Here is an 18,034-nt window from a genome sequence, read left to right as displayed (position 1 = left end):
CGGCAGTCCTTCTTCTGATGTCTGGCGGGGCTATGCCCATGAGGTGGTACAGCTGCTTTGTGGGAGCTGGGCGGAGGCATCCTGTCACGATGCGTCCAGTCTCATTCAATGCTATATTTACTTGTTCAGCGTGGGTGTAATTTTGCCAAACGGGTGCCGAGTACTCCGCAGTGGAGAAACATAAAGCTAAAGCTGACGTGCGGAGAACTGTAGGTTGCGCTCCCCATCTGCTATTTGTTAGCTTGCGGATGATGTTCCTGGCACTCACTTTCATCTTTGTGGCCAAACAGTGTTCCTTGTAGGTGAGAGCACGGTCAAGTTTAATCCTAAGATATTTTGGTGTGTCGCAGTGAGGTAGATGTTGTCCCCTCCAGCTTATGTTGAGTTTCCTCCTTGCTTCCTTATTACGTAGGTGAAAAGCACAGACCTGGGTTTTTGCTGGGTTTGGCTTGAGGTGGTTATTATCATAAGTCACCCAGCTTTTCAATCGCTAAAGTTAATTTACTTTCTACCTCTTCAAAGGTTTTTCCCTGGGTGGCAACGACTGTATCGTCTGCATAGATGAAGGAGCGAGCGTCCATGCTGATCGGTTGGTCATTGGTATAAATATTATACAGCAATGGGGCGAGGACGCTACCTTGAGGTAGGCCGTTTTTCTGGGTCCGCCATCGGCTCTTCTTCGACTGCAGCGTGACAAAGTACCGTCTATTCTGCAACAGGCACTGGATGAATTGCGCCAGTCGGTAGTCTTTTGTGGTGTTATACATTTTTGATATTAATTTACTGTGTCTGCACTTGATGAAATGAGCTAAAGCAGTCGCGGAGCTCGTAGACCTCGACAGCACCGGCTAGAGGGCGCTGTCGTCTGTGTCTCTCAGAGTGCCAAATTGAGAAACTATGTGGCATCGTTACTATCGATACCACAGTAGGTATATGTCTTTCGGTCGCAGTGTTGTATGACCCATGTGTCTGACAAAGCCAAGTCCTTTACAAGTGCCTGAAGCGTTGGGCAGGTGATATAGTGCGGCACCTGGTCGGATGGTCTGAGCACACAATTGAAATCTCCGCCTACTACCAAGTGGTCGGCATTGCCCTAGAAGAGCAGAGCTTCCGCAAAAAAGGTGCGGCTTTCTCTCCTTCTGTCGGTGCCGGAAGGAGCATGCAGGTTCACCAGACGAACTGTACCAATCGTGAGTGCGACCACCCGGGCCGACGGTGAATAGGAGACATCAGTTGCGATAATCCCTTCCCTCAGTAGAATTGCCGTACCTCTGCCACCAACATCTGAGGGCGTAGTGTAGGCGTCATATCCGTAGGTATCGATACAGAGTCCTGATCGGACTTCTTGAAGGAAAACAACATCCAGATCCGCAGCAGAAGTAAGGCCGTTGACATGGATAGTGGCGAGTTGGTATGGCTGTTCCACCAAGTCACGGAGGGTGTCCTTGGTATTACAGGTGGGCTTAGAGATAGGAAGCGACGGTTGTGGGTCGTGTCGGCCCAGGCGTCTGTTGCCGGCAACGTAGACGATGCCAGCGGCATCGGTGCATCGTCAGGGTCCTGAGACGCAACCTGCATCTCCATCTCCTGCACCCAGTCTCCCAGGGACGGCGATACCACTGTGTCTCGAGAGGCAGACGTAGTCTTGGTTGCATCCCCGAAGTCGGGGCTTCGGTGAGCTTCCGCATCCCCACAGTGCAGTGACCCACCGGTAGCGGGAGAAGACATGCAACCGTGTAGTACGTTAGTATGGCCTGTGTCGGATCGGTTTATCGGCTGACGCACCTCATCATCCATCGTTGCCCTCTCGGTCTGTTTTATTGCATTGGTTGGTATGCGCCGTTTGTTATGGCGCTTTGGCGATTTCTGTTTACGCTCTCTCGCCTCTGTTTCCGGCGTAGGGCAGGGGGAAGACACTGCATCCTGTTCTTCAACTTCCACCGCACCGTCGGCTTGTCGTTGTAGCGGTGCGCTTGGGCTCGACGAGAAGACAACAGAAGCATCGGCGCTGAAAGATGCGGGGAGCTCCTGAGGAACCATTGCTAGGGCCTCCGAGGCTTGCACCAATACAGAAGGGTCCTCATAGACAGCTGGCGTCTTCCGTCTCGCCTCCGCAACATACGTAATCGGCATAGAGGTCGCTATCGACGGTTGACTGTGATCGACTGAGAGCGTCTGCACGAGACGGCGTTGCAGGCATTCGGTACGCACGTGTCCTACCTGTCCACACCCGGAGTAGGTCCTCCGCTGACCGTCATAAATAATTATCGCCCTGCAACCAGCGATCGTGAGATACGAAGGTATATGGCGGTGCAATTCATTACGGATCTGTCGCACCCTGTTAAGGACAGGGTAAGTTTGGAAGGTCTTTCATTCAAAAATGGTTCAAATGGCTCTGAGCACTATGGGACTTAACATCTGTGGTCATCAGTCCCCTAGAGCTTAGAACTACTTAAACCTAACTAACCTAAGGACATCACATACATCCATGCCTGAGGCAGGATTCGAACCTGCGACCGAAGCAGTCGCGCGGTTCCGGACTGAGCGCCTAGAACCGCTTGGCCACCACGGCCGGCGGTCTTTCATTCTTCGGTCTTATGGCCGAGGAGTGTGCCATAGGGTCGAAGAGCAAGGGTGACCAAATCCGCTGGAATTTCAAACGGTAGCTCAGACACGCGCATATTTTGCATTCCCAATCCAGCACGATCGAGCGTCACCACACCCACGTTTCCGTCAGACCCGCAGAACCGATAACCTTCCGTCGAGCGTCTGAGAAGTTTGTCACAGGCCTCATCGTCAGTGAATTTAAGATATACAACGCTGGAAATAAGGTAAGTAGGTACCAAGCAGCTCGTTCGGGTCAACATGTATCACGTCGCGTAAAAATCTCTCTACTTCTTGGGACTTGGGTGTAGACTACGTAGTGTCGAACTGCAGCTTGATCGTGGCTTTCCGATATGAAACAGCCATCGGATGTGAGGAACGTAACTACAGCCGGCCTCTGTCGCCGAGAGGTTCTAGGCGCTTCCGTCCGGAACCGCGCTATTGCTACGGTCGCAGGTTCGAATTCTGCCTCGGACATGTATGTGTGTGATGTCCTTTGGTTAGTTAGGTTTAAGTAGTTCTAAGTCTAGGGGACTGATGACCTCAGATGTTAAGTCCCATAGTGCTCAGAGCCATTTGAACGTAACTACAACACTCAACACTAAACAACAACGCACCCGGAAACGCGACACGGAGCGGTCAGAACGTACCGCACCGCTCCACAGCCTAAACTGGGTTTGCACTAGCAAGTCGCTTGCAGAAGTTATTGCTGCAAGTTTCGCTAGCCGCTTGCAGCTGTGTTTACACAGCAGCGCAAGAATTAAGCAAGATTCTTCCGCAAGTTCTTTGGCAAGAAACGTGCGTCAACAGCTTGCTGATACTGTTTACATATACTTTCAGTTCCACTACGAGTGTCAGCCGAAGTGCAAAATGACAAGCAGGCGGGTGAGAAGCTCTTGTAATTGTAGTGAAAAACGTGAAAAAGAAAAAGAGAAGTATTTGGGTTAGAGAGTAGATAATGAGAAGATCGCAAAATGGTGCCTATAATAACCTTTTGCAAGAACTTAGTATCGAGACCATGGATACTTTTGAAAACTTTTGCAGAATGTCCCCAAATGATCTGGAGTATTTGTTGATGTTAATAGCGCCCGTCATATCAAAACAAGACACAAACTTCCGTACTGCTATTTCAGCAAAGGAACGTTTGCTAGTCATTCTACGATTTATAGCTACAGGTGAGCTACGAATAAAATATGCATTTCATTTATTTACGTGAAACATACAACCAAAAAAAGTTTGAATTTTCAAATCTTATCTTTGTAGGAGACTCATACAGGTCCCTAATGTACTTGTTTCATATTCCCGTCAGCACGATTTCTCTGATCGTACCCAATGTATGTAGTGCCATTTTTAACGTCTTAAAAAGGGAAAATTATTTGAATGTATGTGAAAACACAACAATGAAATTAAATTTTTATTGAAATAAACTGCATTTTACAGAATGCTATGCTTATAAAAATGTATTTTTTCTAATGCTCATAAAATGGAAAGTGACAAGCTAATGGAATAGAACATGTAATAATTACACAACGTCTTTTTCTAGACTCCTTAAACAACAAGCGAGTGGATGCAGGTGGCAAAGGGGTTGTGTCTTCAAGTTATGCTACTTTCTCTGTACTTCTTTCACAGATGTGTCGAATATCGACGAGATTTCATTTAATGTGCTCATCTTCTTCACTCTATCCTAAAAGCCTCTGTTATGCACGTTCCATAATTCGCGGTAGCTCTTCACGGCTTCAATAAAATTTGTTTGCATACAATACGTACGATGGTTGCACAAAATTAAGTCACCACATTAAGTAAAATATTAAATATGAGTGTTATGCAGACGACGTACTTACTATAACTTGAGCTTCCTACTTGCAGGAAATAGAAATAAATCCTAAAAGCTGCAACCTACTTGCAGGTACTTCATGCGTGGTGTTCATACTGAAAGCGGGAAACGCTCAGCAAGTCACTTCCGCAATAAATTGCTACGGTCGCAAGTCGACTTGGCGATATGTTTACACTCGCAAAATTCGCGGCAAGTTCCTCCGTGCAAGTAAATTGCTGCAATAACTTGCTAGTGTAAACCGAGCATAAGGCCGACTAGACCACTGAGCCATCCGGACACTGGGCCTAGAAAGTAAGAGATATGGGTTCGGATCCCAGTCTGGCACAAATTTTCAACTTATTGCATTGGTTTAAATCAATGCCCACTGGCAGATAATGTCTTTAATTCATTTGTGTCTTGATTCCTAGTGGACGCAGAGTCAAATTGGTGTCGGTTCTTTCGAACATGTCCAGAAGAACAGACATCCCATATACGTGTATTGGATACCCTACTCTAGAAATTCATACGGCAGGAGAGTGGTTCAGACCCCCGTGCTGCAATCCAGATGAATCAGTTTCTCAGAGGAAGCTTGAGACGTGACAATCCGCAAGGCGCCTACCTTGGGTCCGTCAGTAGTTCGGACAACGCCCAGCCGAAGGAGGTCTCGGTGATGTTGTCCATGGTGAGCATGATGCCGAAGCCGTCGCTCTCCACTCTGCCCAGATTCACCTGCTGGTCTCCGAACACCGGGATTCCGAGCAGCGGCACTCCCGCTGAAACGGCCTCCTGTATGCTCATCAGACCTCCGTGCGTTATGAAGAGTTTTGTGTTCTTATGTTCTGGAAAGAGGAAATAAGTAAAAGTCAGCTTAAGTATGAATTTCAACATAACGTCATTAGCTCAAACCATCCGATGGGAAATATATCGGCATTACAAAGTATCTGAAGCATGTTACGTATGAGTTTATCTTCCTACATGGTACAGGAACTTTACTCCTAAATTTGACAGTACGATTACACACTCCTGGAAATGGAAAAAAGAACACATTGACACCGGTGTGTCAGACCCACCATACTTGCTCCGGACACTGCGAGAGGGCTGTACAAGCAATGATCACACGCACGGCACAGTGGACACACCAGGAACCGCGGTGTTGCCCGTCGAATGGCGCTAGCTGCGCAGCATTTGTGCACCGCCGCCGTCAGTGTCAGCCAGTTTGCCGTGGCATGCGGAGCTCCATCGCAGTCTTTAACACTGGTAGCATGCCGCGACAGCGTGGACGTGAACCGTATGTGCAGTTGACGGACTTTGAGCGAGGGCGTATAGTGGGCATGCGGGAGGCCGGGTGGACGTACCGCCGAATTGCTCAACACGTGGGGCGTGAGGTCTCCACAGTACATCGATGTTGTCGCCAGTGGTCGGCGGAAGGTGCACGTGCCCGTCGACCTGGGACCGGACCGCAGCGACGCACGGATGCACGCCAAGACCGTAGGATCCTACGCAGTGCCATAGGGGACCGCACCGCCACTTCCCAGCAAATTAGGGACACTGTTGCTCCTGGGGTATCGGCGAGGACCATTCGCAACCGTCTCCATGAAGCTGGGCTACGGTCCCGCACACCGTTAGGCCGTCTTCCGCTCACGCCCCAACATCGTGCAGCCCGCCTCCAGTGGTGTCGCGACAGGCGTGAATGGAGGGACGAATGGAGACGTGTCGTCTTCAGCGATGAGAGTCGCTTCTGCCTTGGTGCCAATGATGCTCGTATGCGTGTTTGGCGCCGTGCAGGTGAGCGCCACAATCAGGACTGCATACGACCGAGGCACACCCGGCATCATGGTGTGGGGAGCGATCTCCTACACTGGCCGTACACCACTGGTGATCGTCGAGGGGACACTGAATAGTGCACGGTACATCCAAACCGTCATCGAACCCATCGTTCTACCATTCCTAAACCGGCAAGGGAACTTGCTGTTCCAACAGGACAATGCACGTCCGCATGTATCCCGTGCCACCCAACGTGCTCTAGAAGGTGTAAGTCAACTACCCTGGCCAGCAAGATCTCCGGATCTGTCCCCCATTGAGCATGTTTGGGACTGGATGAAGCGTCGTCTCACGCGGTCTGCACGTCCAGCACGAACGCTGGTCCAACTGAGGCGCCAGGTGGAAATGGCATGGCAAGCCGTTCCACAGGACTACATCCAGCATCTCTACGATCGTCTCCATGGGAGAATAGCAGCCTGCATTGCTGCGAAAGGTGGATATACTCTGTACTAGTGCCGACATTGTGCATGCTCTGTTGCCTGTGTCTATGTGCCTGTGGTTCTGTCAGTGTGATCATGTGATGTATCTGTCCCCAGGAATGTGTCAATAAAGTTTCCCCTTCCTGGGACAATGAATTCACGGTGTTCTTATTTCAATTTCCAGGAGTGTATATTATTCCTTTTCAATTAAACTTGTAAATAATGTATATACACTGAAACGCTAAAGAAACTGGTATAGGCATGTGTATTCAAATAAAGAGACAGGTAAACCAGCAGAAAACGGTCCTGCGGTCTGCAACGCCTTTATAAGACAACAATTGTCTGGCTCCTAGATCGGTTACCGCTGCTACAATGGCAGGTTAACAAGCTTAAAGTGACTTTGAACGTGGAGTTATTGTACGCGCACGAGCAATGGGACCCAGCATCTCCGAGGTAGCGATGAAGTGAGGATTTTTCCTTACGACTGTTTCATGAGTGTACCGTGAATGTTAGAAATCCGGTAAAATATCAAATCTCAGATATCGCTGCTGCCGGAAAAAAGATCCTAGAAGAACACCGAGCGAGGTGGCGCAGTGGTTAGCACACTGGACTCGCATTCGGGAGGACGACGGCTCAATCCCGTCTCCGGCCATCCTGATTTAGGTTTTCCGTGATTTCCCTAAATCGTTTCAGGCAAATGCCGGGATGGTTCCTTTGAAAGGGCACGGCCGATTTCCTTCCCAATCCTTCCCTAACCCGAGCTTCCGCTCCGTCTCTAATGACCTCGTTGTCGACGGGACGTTAAACACTAACCACCACCACCACCTAGAAGAACGAGATCAATGACGAGTGAAGAGAATCATTCAGCGTGACAGAAGTGCAACCCTTCTGCACATTGCTGCAGATTTCAATGCTGGGCCAGCAGCAAGTGTCAGCGTGCCAACCATTCAGCGGGACATTATCGATATGGGTTTTCGGAACCGAAGGCCCACTCATGTACCCTTGGTGACTGCACGACACAAAGCTTTATGCCTCGCCTGGGACCGTCAGCACGACATTGGACAGTTGATGACTGGAAACACGTTGCCCGATCGGACGCCTCTTGTTTCAAATTGTATCGAGCGGATGGGCGTGTACGGGTATGGAGACAATTTCATGAATCCATGGACCCTGCATGTCAACAGGGGACTGTTCAAGCTGGTGGAGGCTCTGTAATGGTGCGGCGCGCGTGCAGGTAGAGTGATATGGGACCGCTGATACGTCTAGATACGACTGCGGCAGATGACAAGTACGTAAGCATCCTGCCTGATAACCTGCGTCCACATTGTGCATTCCGGCTGACTTGGGGAATTCTAGCAGAACAATGCGACACCTCACACGTCCAGAATTGCTACAGAGTGTCTCCAGAGTGTCTCCAGTGTCTGAGTGGCTATCAAACTCCCCAGACATGAAGATTATTGAGCATATCTGGGATGCCTTCTAACGTGCTGTTCAGAAGAGATCTCCATCCTCTCGTATTCTTACGGATTTATGGACAGCTCTGCAGGATTCATAGTGTCAATTCCCTCCAGCACTACTTCAGTCATTAGTCGAGTCCTTGCCACGTCATGTTGTGGCACTTCTGCGTGTTCGCGCGTGCCCTATACGATATTAGGCAGGTGTACCAGTTTCTTTGGCTCCTCAGTGCATGTTCTGCCTCTGATTTATGGAAGAACTTGCACCACTACACTTCATCGTTCATCTGCTCTACATTTGTCTCTCTTTAGATAAATCTCAAAACTATGAAAGTTACTCGTTATACACAGCACCGTTTAGAATTAGGTAAAGAGGTTTGAAACAATAGTAGCAAGAAGAAGAAGAAAAAAAAACTATGAATCGCAACACCAGAGAGAAAATTTAATGCGGAGCAGCTTTTTGTAGTAGCTCGACCTACGCACGAAGTTAATTTAAGTGAAAGAGCACTGTGGAACACCAGCTATCAAAATGATTCCCGGTGGGGACGCCCGGCCCCCGAACTGTACAAAAATGGTTTTCCCGCGCTTGTGCTGGAGAAGTGGGATTGTTGGTTAAAAATCTTGCGCTACCATTAGTGCGCCATCGTCATGGGATAGTAAGAGAAGTTTTCCCGAGCAATGCCGAAGATGGGGGTTATTGCCTGAAACACTTGTGACGTCATTAGTCAGAAACGGATTTTCCCCGCACTTATGCCGTAGAAGAGATATTGGTCAAAATTAATCCTGCTGCTATTGGTGGGCCCGCATCATTGGCTTGAAGCGAAACAGGCAGAGCAAGCGAGGATCAATGTTCATCCAACATATTATTGTCGGCAGAGGTGGCTTCCAGGGCATTGTTTGTGTTGTTCGTACACCGCGGCACCATATTCACTTCCTTGATGGCGGGAAGCCACAATGTCGGAAGCCTGTAGCCGTCCTCCCTATGAAGTTACACGCGTTCTTAGAAATTTGAATCGCTTCTCGGGCTTTTATTCTCAAAATTTTGGTTTCCTTAGCCAGCACATGCACGTTATTGAAATCGATGTCAAGGCCATTGTTCACGTGAACTGTGACCTTGATATCGATTTCAATTACGTACGTGTGCTGGCTAAAGAAACCAACATTTATAGAATAAAAGTCCGAGAACTGTGGCCTTGACATCGCAACATGAGGAATTTTAACCAATAACTCTTCTACAGTATAAGTGCGGGAAAAATCCCTTTCCAGCCAATTACGTTGGCCCACCAGTGGTAGCCACAGGAGTTTTAACCAACTGCCCTCTCCTTCAGCATTAGCGCGGGAAAACTTCTTCTGTTATCCACTGACGATGGACCACCAATGGTAGCCCAAGATTTTTACCCAATAATCCTACTACTCCAGAGGAAGCGCAGAAAAACTCTCCATTATAAGAGAAGGCGACACTGGTCTCTGACAGTGTCCAGTCTATAGTAAACACCGCACTCTTCCGAAGAAGATCGCAGCAGAGGGATCGAAACGTCATTTTTGTGAAGAAATATGACAAGGCCTAACTACCCAGAAGATTTTAATTTCAATATTTGCGATTTTTGCTCGGGTTAATTTCGGATGGCGATATGGATACAAGAAGCTTCATTCTCTGATGAACCAGCACTACCCGCACCACTTTCGTTGGGTCGGTACGCACCGGTACTGTACATCGCTATAAAATGATTTTCCTCTTTCCGAACTGGAAAAGTAAGTGCTTCAGTACGCCGTACTGGCAGTGCGGAAAATTATCGCGAAATATCAAATTTCCAATGCAATATGAGAATATATTTGTTAATAAAGACAAAGCATTATTAAACTGGCAGTAGATACGTATCCCAATCTTCATTCTTTTAACATAAACTTCACGTTGGCTACCATGACCCAGTCTTCAGTTATGAGCATCTGCTTCGTTTTTCGTTTTTGCTTTTCCGGAAGTTTCGGGCATGTTCGGATGCAAGCATTATTCCCTCAAGCGGCTACCGTTCTCTTCTGTTCTTATTTTGCGTCTTTTTATAGCCATCTGGCTAACAGGTTGAAACCGTGTAACATTTGTAGAGCAACACCAGTGTTATAAGTGCTGAAGCGGTTGAGGGTTGATGTTGGAGAAGAGACGAAACAGCGAGGTCACCGGTCTCATCGGATTAGGGAAGGATGGGGAAGGAAGTCGATCGTGCACTATCAGCGGAACCATCCCGGCATTTGCCTGAAGCGATTTAGTGAAATCACAGAAAACCAAATCAGAATGGCCGAACGCGCGAGAAGTGGTTGAAAATTACATCTAAACGAGCAGTGGAGGATACCAGTGATTGTGATGGAGGTAAGAGAATGTGTTATGTGTGTACAAGCAATGTTGTTAACAACTAAACTGTTGAAACCCGCTTGACCAATGAGGCTGTACCTTTGTTACCGGAAGGCTCGACTTCAAAACAGTACAGATATTTTACTAAAGAAAATACCTGGCTTGATGTGAAAAATCAGCCCAGTTCTCAGAACTCCTGAAGATAGACGTTGATTGTACGTACTATATCACAGACACAGTCCCTTTGACTGTTCAGACATGTCACTCAACCCGCCCAAAGATGTAAACTACCATGCACGAGCAGCGCCTATTAGACGGAGGGGTCCGACAGCCGATCATTTCCAGTCATTCCACCAGGAAGGAGGAATACGACTCATGTTGTCTGTAGTTCAACCATGCCTAGACGATCAGTACCGCGGTTCGATCGCGTCCGCGTTGTTACTTTGTGTCAGGAAGGGCTCTCAACAAGGGAAGTGTCGACTGGGAGGAACCCTGACAGCAACGCCACAGGACGTCGTGTTACAACTCAAACTGTGCACAATGGGCTCATGATGCGCAACTTCACTCCCGGCATCCTTGGCGAGGTCCATCTTTGCAACAACGACACCATGCAGCGCGTTACAGATCGTCCTAACGACATGCCGAATGGACCGCTCAGGATTGGCGTCACGTCTCTTCACCGATGAGTGTAGCATATGCCTCCAACCAGACAATCGTCGGTGACGTGTTTGGAGGCAACCCGGTCAGGCTGAAAGCCCTAGACACACCGTACAGCGAGTGCAGCAAGGTGGAGGTTCTCTGCTGTCTTGGAATGGCATTATGTGGGGCCGACGTACGCCGCTGGTGGCCATGGAAGGCGCCGTAACGGCTGTACGATACGTGGATGCCACCCTCCGACCGGTAGTGCAATCACATCGGCAGCATATTGGTGAGGCATTCGTCTTCATGGACGACAATTCGCGCCCCCATCGTGCACATCTTGTGAATGACTACCTTCAGGATAACTACATTGCTCGATTATAGTGGACAGCATGTTCTCCAGACATGAACCCTATCGAACATGCCTGGGATAGATTGAAAAGGGCTGTTTATGGACGACGTGACCCACCAACCACTCTGAGGGATCTACACCGAATCGCCATTGAGGAGTGGAACAATCTGGACCAACAGTGAATTGATGAACTGTGGATAGTATGCCACAACGAATACAGGAATACAGGAATGTATCAAGGCAAGAGGACGTGCTACTGGGTATTAAAGGTACCTGTGTGTACAGCAATCTGGACCACCACCTCTGACGGTCTCGCTGTATGGTGGTACAACATGCAATGCGTGGTTTTCATGAGCAATAAAAAGGGCGGAAATGATGTTTATGTTGGTCTCTATTCCAATTTTCTGTACAGGTTCCGCAACTCTCGGAACTGAGGTGACGCAAAACTTTTTTGATGTGTGTAGTAAGTTGGACTGCCGAATATGTGCAGCAGTAAATAAACTAGGGATGGGGCCCCAATCTGGAATCGGAGTAAACGCAGCAAAAAAATGGCGACCCTGCGAGGTTTGTTTCTTTGGTGACACTAAGAAGATACTACAGTTAATCTGCGAAAAAAATTGCTTATCGTAAGAAAATTGTAACTTATTTGAAATGTAAGTCAATATTGCACAGCTCATTGAAAAATCATATGGAATTTAGTGTTGAAAAAATGAACACACAAGCTGGAAACGACTAACACAGCTTTTAGGAATGTCTATAAAAACGCCAGAATGAATAGATGTTATTCAGATTTTTCTGAGAACATTCAGCTTCAAGAAACTAGCGAGTTGAACATGTAAAGAGTTCTACAGTCTAATTTTAGTTGTGCGAGCATTACTGATCACATATTAGAAGAAATGAGAAAGAAAATAGCTGAACATTTTGTGGAAGAAACATTAAAATTGTTATACAGATTGATGAGTTTACTACTATTAGTAATAAATCTGTCCTAGTAGTTTGTTTGAGGTGCGTCTTGATCATTAATGATCCTATGCAAACACTTTCTTGGGATTATGTAGTACTGACTGACACGAGAATATTATTAATAAAAGAAGCTCTGCTAAGATTTTAGATTCACATAAACAAATGCAACATACCTTAAGGCAAACCTAAAAATATTTTGCAACTAACACCCTGACTATTGGTAACACCCAAACGACAAGACTGGAAGGACTCACTAGTGAGCGAAAGTTGCAATCACAACTTGACGTATTCGAGTCCCTACACATCGCTTTTCTTTATTTCCATATGACCGGTTTCCGGCCAGCTGCCTATCTTCAGATAAATTGTTACAGTTACTGGGAAGCCTGTCAAATGTGAAATGAAAGCTCACTGTCCAAGCTCGACATGAGTTCCACATTCGACGGATTACTCTGTAACTGAACGAATGACCTGAAGAGAGACAGCCGGCCCGCAGCCTGTCATATGGAAAATTTGAACACTTTTTTAGTGAAATCTGTACCACGAAGTCCTCTGGTCCTGTGTCGTAGCTGGAAGGACACAGCGGTGGAACAGTTTCGGTACTCACTCAACACGTCGTACTGGGGCAGCCACTTCCCCAGCCTCACGTTCGCCGGCTGGTTGGGCAAGCGCTCCGTGCCAAATTTCCACAGAATCTTCTGCTTCAGTCTTGAGAACACTCTGAGAATGGCTTCCTTCTGCTTCTCCGGAATATCTTCACTCTTGATGTTGGTCCCCATGCTGAAGAAGATGACGCCGTCCGTCGCTTCGTCCATGAAAGTTCGCAGGTCCTGAACATCGAACACATTTCACCCTGTGAGGTTCCAGTAAATTGAGGTGGCAACACCGGCCGAAAACCGGTTGGCGTGAACATTCACACTTTGTGTTTTAATCAGTAAATAAGAATTTTTTCTATGAAATGACGAGGCAGAATGAGGCTTAAAAACTTTTGGTACAGTTTAGGAAAATATTTAATATAAAAGTTTTTAAATGAAAACAGTCTAGGGCCGCATGTAAGTTGATAAAATTTAAAATTTATTAATTAGGTGACAGGTTTCGGTCTTGGTGCTGTCATCTTCAGAAAATTAACACTTCATAATGACGGCTAGAAAGTGTAGATGGCCGGAGCCCTCTATTTAGCGCCGGTAAACACTGTTCCTAGCCACACTCACTGAAGCCGTCATCATGGAGCGTTAATTCTCTGAAGATGATAGCACCACGATCGAAACCGGTCACCTAATTGATAAATTTTAATTATTTACGTACGATCTTAGACTGTTTTTATTTTAAAACTTTTTAATTTTAAAGGCCGTTTTACCAGGAACAATTATAAAATAAATAAATAAAAAAATGAAATAAAATATTAATTATTGTATATGTATGATAGTGATTGGTAGTAATTAATATTTGCTTATCTAGAACGTGGACGTTTAATTATTTGGTATCAGACGCTTGACAACTGCTATTTCGTAAATGCAACTTTATTCGTAGTTGACCGTGAAATAAGACTCAAATAATCGGACTTCGTATTTAAATCGTTTCCAAAGACAGCTGCGGTAGGTGCGGACTCAAAATCTCAATATTAGAATAATTTGCCAGCCATGTCAATACGTCGTACAGAGGTGACTGTCTACTAAACATAAAAAAGTTTACACAGTTAGTTAAATCAGATATATTCAACGAATAAGCCTATAGTTAAATAATTCAACTTACTTTCATAAATATAGAATCTTTACAGAGTCGAATGCCTAGTGAGATTGCAACTCGCAGTGTTCTTATATGACATCAAATATGGCGGTGTGCCAGTTAATAAAATATACGTGCTTCCCGCACCAGCTATTGTACAAGACCTACTTCTTAATGAAACGAAAGAGTGTCGTAATTGTATTTTGTTTTATCAGCGGCATAGCGCTGCCGTTCTGTGCCATAGGCTTTATTTATTTGTCAGAGATTAATTATTTAATTAAGATTTCGCGTTTCCGAGGAAACTCACGCACGGCATGCAAATGTGCCTTTATACAATGTCGCAAAAGATGCTTTTTTAGTCTTTAGAAAACTTGAAGTCAATAAATGAGTCTTCGTTTTCTCGGCAGTCACGGTCAAAGCTAGCACGTGTTACATAAAGAGTGGATCCAATAGGAGGGGAAGGGGCAAGGGAGGGAGCAGTATGGAGAGGGTATTGGAGTCTTAACCCCCTCCAAGAAAGCAAAACCATTGTCCAAATTGCCGGAGTAATGGACTTACTATGATTGTAATAAAACTTTAATATTTTATTGTTTTTATTATTAAAATTGAACATACCTGTGGAACATTAAATTTGGTGGTAACAGCAAATTATATTCTGGGAAGAGGGAGGGGACCATGGAGGGGAGGTGGAGGGGAGGGGGAGGGGAGGAACTGTGAATCCCCGCTCGTCGCAGAACCGTCCCCTGTACCCGCGGACAGATGCCATTTTTTTTTTCTCAGTCATGTTCAATGCATCAAAGTGGATGCCTTTTTTTTTTTTTTTTTCAAAATAACTAATTTGTGTTTCTGCGTGGCAGTCTGGTGGTAGTAGATAGACAGAATACAATTTTTAAGTGCTCACTCTGATGTACCATGAGGGGATCTCAGTTTTTGTTGGTACGCTCAAGAGTCCGTATGGGTTTCGTATGACTTGTAAAACAAAAAAAAATGAAGTTTTCGTATAACTTTATGTGAGTCTACCTAAGCGGCAAAGTGGTACGGCAGCCTTTCGATAGTTATCGTCTATCCGTGAATCGACGTACATCATTGATTCGATGTAGATATGATTGGCTTCCCAGATCCAGGGCCGGCCGCAGTGGCCGAGCGGTTCTAGGCGCTACAGTCTGGAACCGCGGGACCGCTACGGTCGCAGGTTCGAATCCTGCCTCGGGCATGGATGTGTGAGATATCCTTAGGTTAGTTAGGTTTAAGTAGTTCTAAGTTCTAGGGACCGATGACCTCAGAAGTTAAGTCCCATAGTGCTCAGAGCTATTTGAACCCAAATCCAGCTCCTCATTTCTGCACATCTGGGTTTTGCTAAAAGAAAATTTATTTTCGTCCTCTGAAAAAACGCTATCACCGTAATTTTCAAGAGGGACAGAAATCTGTTTAATAAACGTTAAGTGGCCACAGTAAGTTTTCGGACCAAAGATTACACTGATAGTCACGAGGAGGAGTACTGAGATAGACTCTCTGGACGGCGTCAGGCGTGAGCAGAGGTAGCCATCTTACTTATGCGAAGGCAGATTGTGTGAGAGATGACTATTATGCAAGAGCCTATTGTAACTGACTGAGTTGTTGAAGATGATTTGGCAATAAATGGGCAGAGGTTTCTGGGACCAGTCTGATGCCAGATTTGGAAGAGGAAGACGCGACAACGGAATATAGAAGGTAAATCGCAGGCTGCCTTAATAATTGTATAAAATGGCCTCCCTTTTTGAGACACACAATACTTCAGTACATTCACTCCTTTGTGAAATGAACTTAAGACGGAGTATATTCATATTCGTGAATGTTGCTGCTTGTAATTTTTTTCTTATTAATTGCTTGGCACTTAAAAAGTACCATGAATTAAAAGTATTATTGTACAAATTAAGTGTTTGAGGTGCATGAACATCTATGTTTACTACATAATATTTTTGTATGTAACCTATTGCCCCACAACGTGGTTGCTTTTCATGTGAAAATGAGCTACACGAAACTGATTATCAGTAATCTTCATATACGATTTTTTATGTTATTGTGACACTGATTTAAAATTGAATGTCATTACTGGTGGTAACTGATTTGTTGTGCCCGTAGTCAGCCTTTCGATCCTTATGTGGATGACTCGATACCTGTAAAATGTGTGGTATTTTACAAATCCTGCATATTAGATAAGTCCGGTGATTAAATTTCTTTCACGTAGTAAACATTTACTAGGACGCAATAGAAATTTCTATTTTTGTTTTTTCATGGCGGTTCAGACATGTCACAAAACTAAATCAGTTATAATCTGACCCCGTCGGAGGTTCGTGTCCTCCCTCGGGCATAAGTGTGTGTGTTGTCCTTAGCGAAGTTAAAGACAGATTAGTGTGTAACCCTAGGGACCGATGACCTCAGCAGTTTGGTGCCATAGGAACGTACCACCAATTTCCTAAAATTATAATTTGATGGTGGACTGTGTATTCCGAAATCGACCGTTTATGTTGCATTAATAATCAGCATCAACAAAAGGGCATCTTTAGAATGACTATAATCTTACACATAATTGCAGTGGCTGTGCTTCTGAAATGCCACCGCCAACAACGACAAATAAATTTTAAAAAATATTATAGTTATTATAGCACGCTTAGAGGCATTTAAGCAGTCATCCGTTCCATGCTCCATATACGAATGAAACGGGAAGAAACTCTGGTACGTCGCATAACAGGGAGTGTGGCCACGGTGGTCTGCCGGGTAGAGTACTAGGCTCTCGTTCTGGAGATCCTGGATTAAATCCTGGAATATCATCATCACCAGTCTTATGCCCTAGGGCACGTCTTCACATGTAGTCCTGTCATTTGATACCCTATTCGTTTTCTCATAGTTGTTTTATATCCTTATACTATCCACCGTCTGGTATCTTCTGTATCTTTTCTTTTTATTTCTTTCACCGTTCCTTCCATAGCACCCATCAGTAAACAATCTCTCCTCATCCAATGCCTAAGCTAATCACATTTCATCTTCCTGATTACGTTTAAAATTTCTCTCTCTTTCCAGACTTTTCTCAATACCTCCTTATTTCTCACTTTATCTATCCACTTTATCATTTTCATTCCCAACCAAATCTACATCACATATGCATCTGTTCTCCTTTCTTCCTCTTTCCTCAGTGTCCATGTCCCAGCTCTGTATAATGCCAAGTTGCGTAAGAAGCACTTCGCCAACCTCTTCCTCAGGTCGATGTCCATGCACATAGAAGCCACCTCTTCTTATTAAAAGCCTTCAGGCAATAGCTACACTCGTTTTCACATCCTCATTGCATCTTATGTCTTCCGTAATTATGCTTCCGAGGTGTCTAAAAGCACTAACTTGTATTGTATCTTCCTATAGCGAGGTGGCGCAGTGGTTAGCACACTGGACTCTCATTCGGGAGGCCAACTGTGCAAACTCGCGTCTGGCCATCCAGATTTAGGTTTTCCATGATTTCCCTAAATCGCTTCGGACAAATGCCGGGATGGTTCCTTTGAAAGGGCACGGCCGATTTCCTTCTCCATCCTTCCCTAATCAGAGCTTGTGCTCCGTCTCTAATGACCTCGTTGTCGCCGGCCGGAGTGGCCGTGCGGTTCCAGGCGCTACAGTCTGGAACCGAGCGACCGCTATGGTCGCAGGTTCGAATCCTGCCTCGGGCGTGGATGTGTGTGATGCCCCTAGGTTAGTTAGGTTTCAGTAGTTCTTAGTCCTAGGTGATTGATGACCTTAGAAGTTAAGTCGCATGGTGCTCAGAGCCATTTGAACCAACCTCGTTGTCGACGGGACGTTAAAAGCTGATCTCCTCCTCCTCAACCTATCTTCCTATCCTATCTTATAGCCGTTCTTACTTTTTCTTTCACTTATCACCAT

The 18,034-nt window shown here is 45.8% G+C and overlaps 1 protein-coding gene across 1 annotated transcript in view; it reads right to left on the bottom strand.

The window, feature by feature from the left end:
* Positions 1–18,034, bottom strand: part of LOC124545277 (UDP-glycosyltransferase UGT5-like) — a 144,751-nt gene that overhangs the window by 13,966 nt on the left and 112,751 nt on the right. Inside the window, exons 4-5 of the mRNA XM_047124161.1 lie at positions 13,014–13,236; positions 5,037–5,256 (exon numbers count right to left, since the gene is read on the bottom strand). Of these exons, the coding sequence (XP_046980117.1) occupies positions 5,037–5,256; positions 13,014–13,236 (443 nt within the window). The remainder of the gene's footprint in view (positions 1–5,036; positions 5,257–13,013; positions 13,237–18,034) is intronic.

This window comes from Schistocerca americana, chromosome 8, assembly GCF_021461395.2.
Source record: "Schistocerca americana isolate TAMUIC-IGC-003095 chromosome 8, iqSchAmer2.1, whole genome shotgun sequence".
Lineage (NCBI taxonomy): Eukaryota > Metazoa > Arthropoda > Insecta > Orthoptera > Acrididae > Schistocerca > Schistocerca americana.
This window is presented reverse-complemented; position numbering and strand designations above follow the sequence as displayed.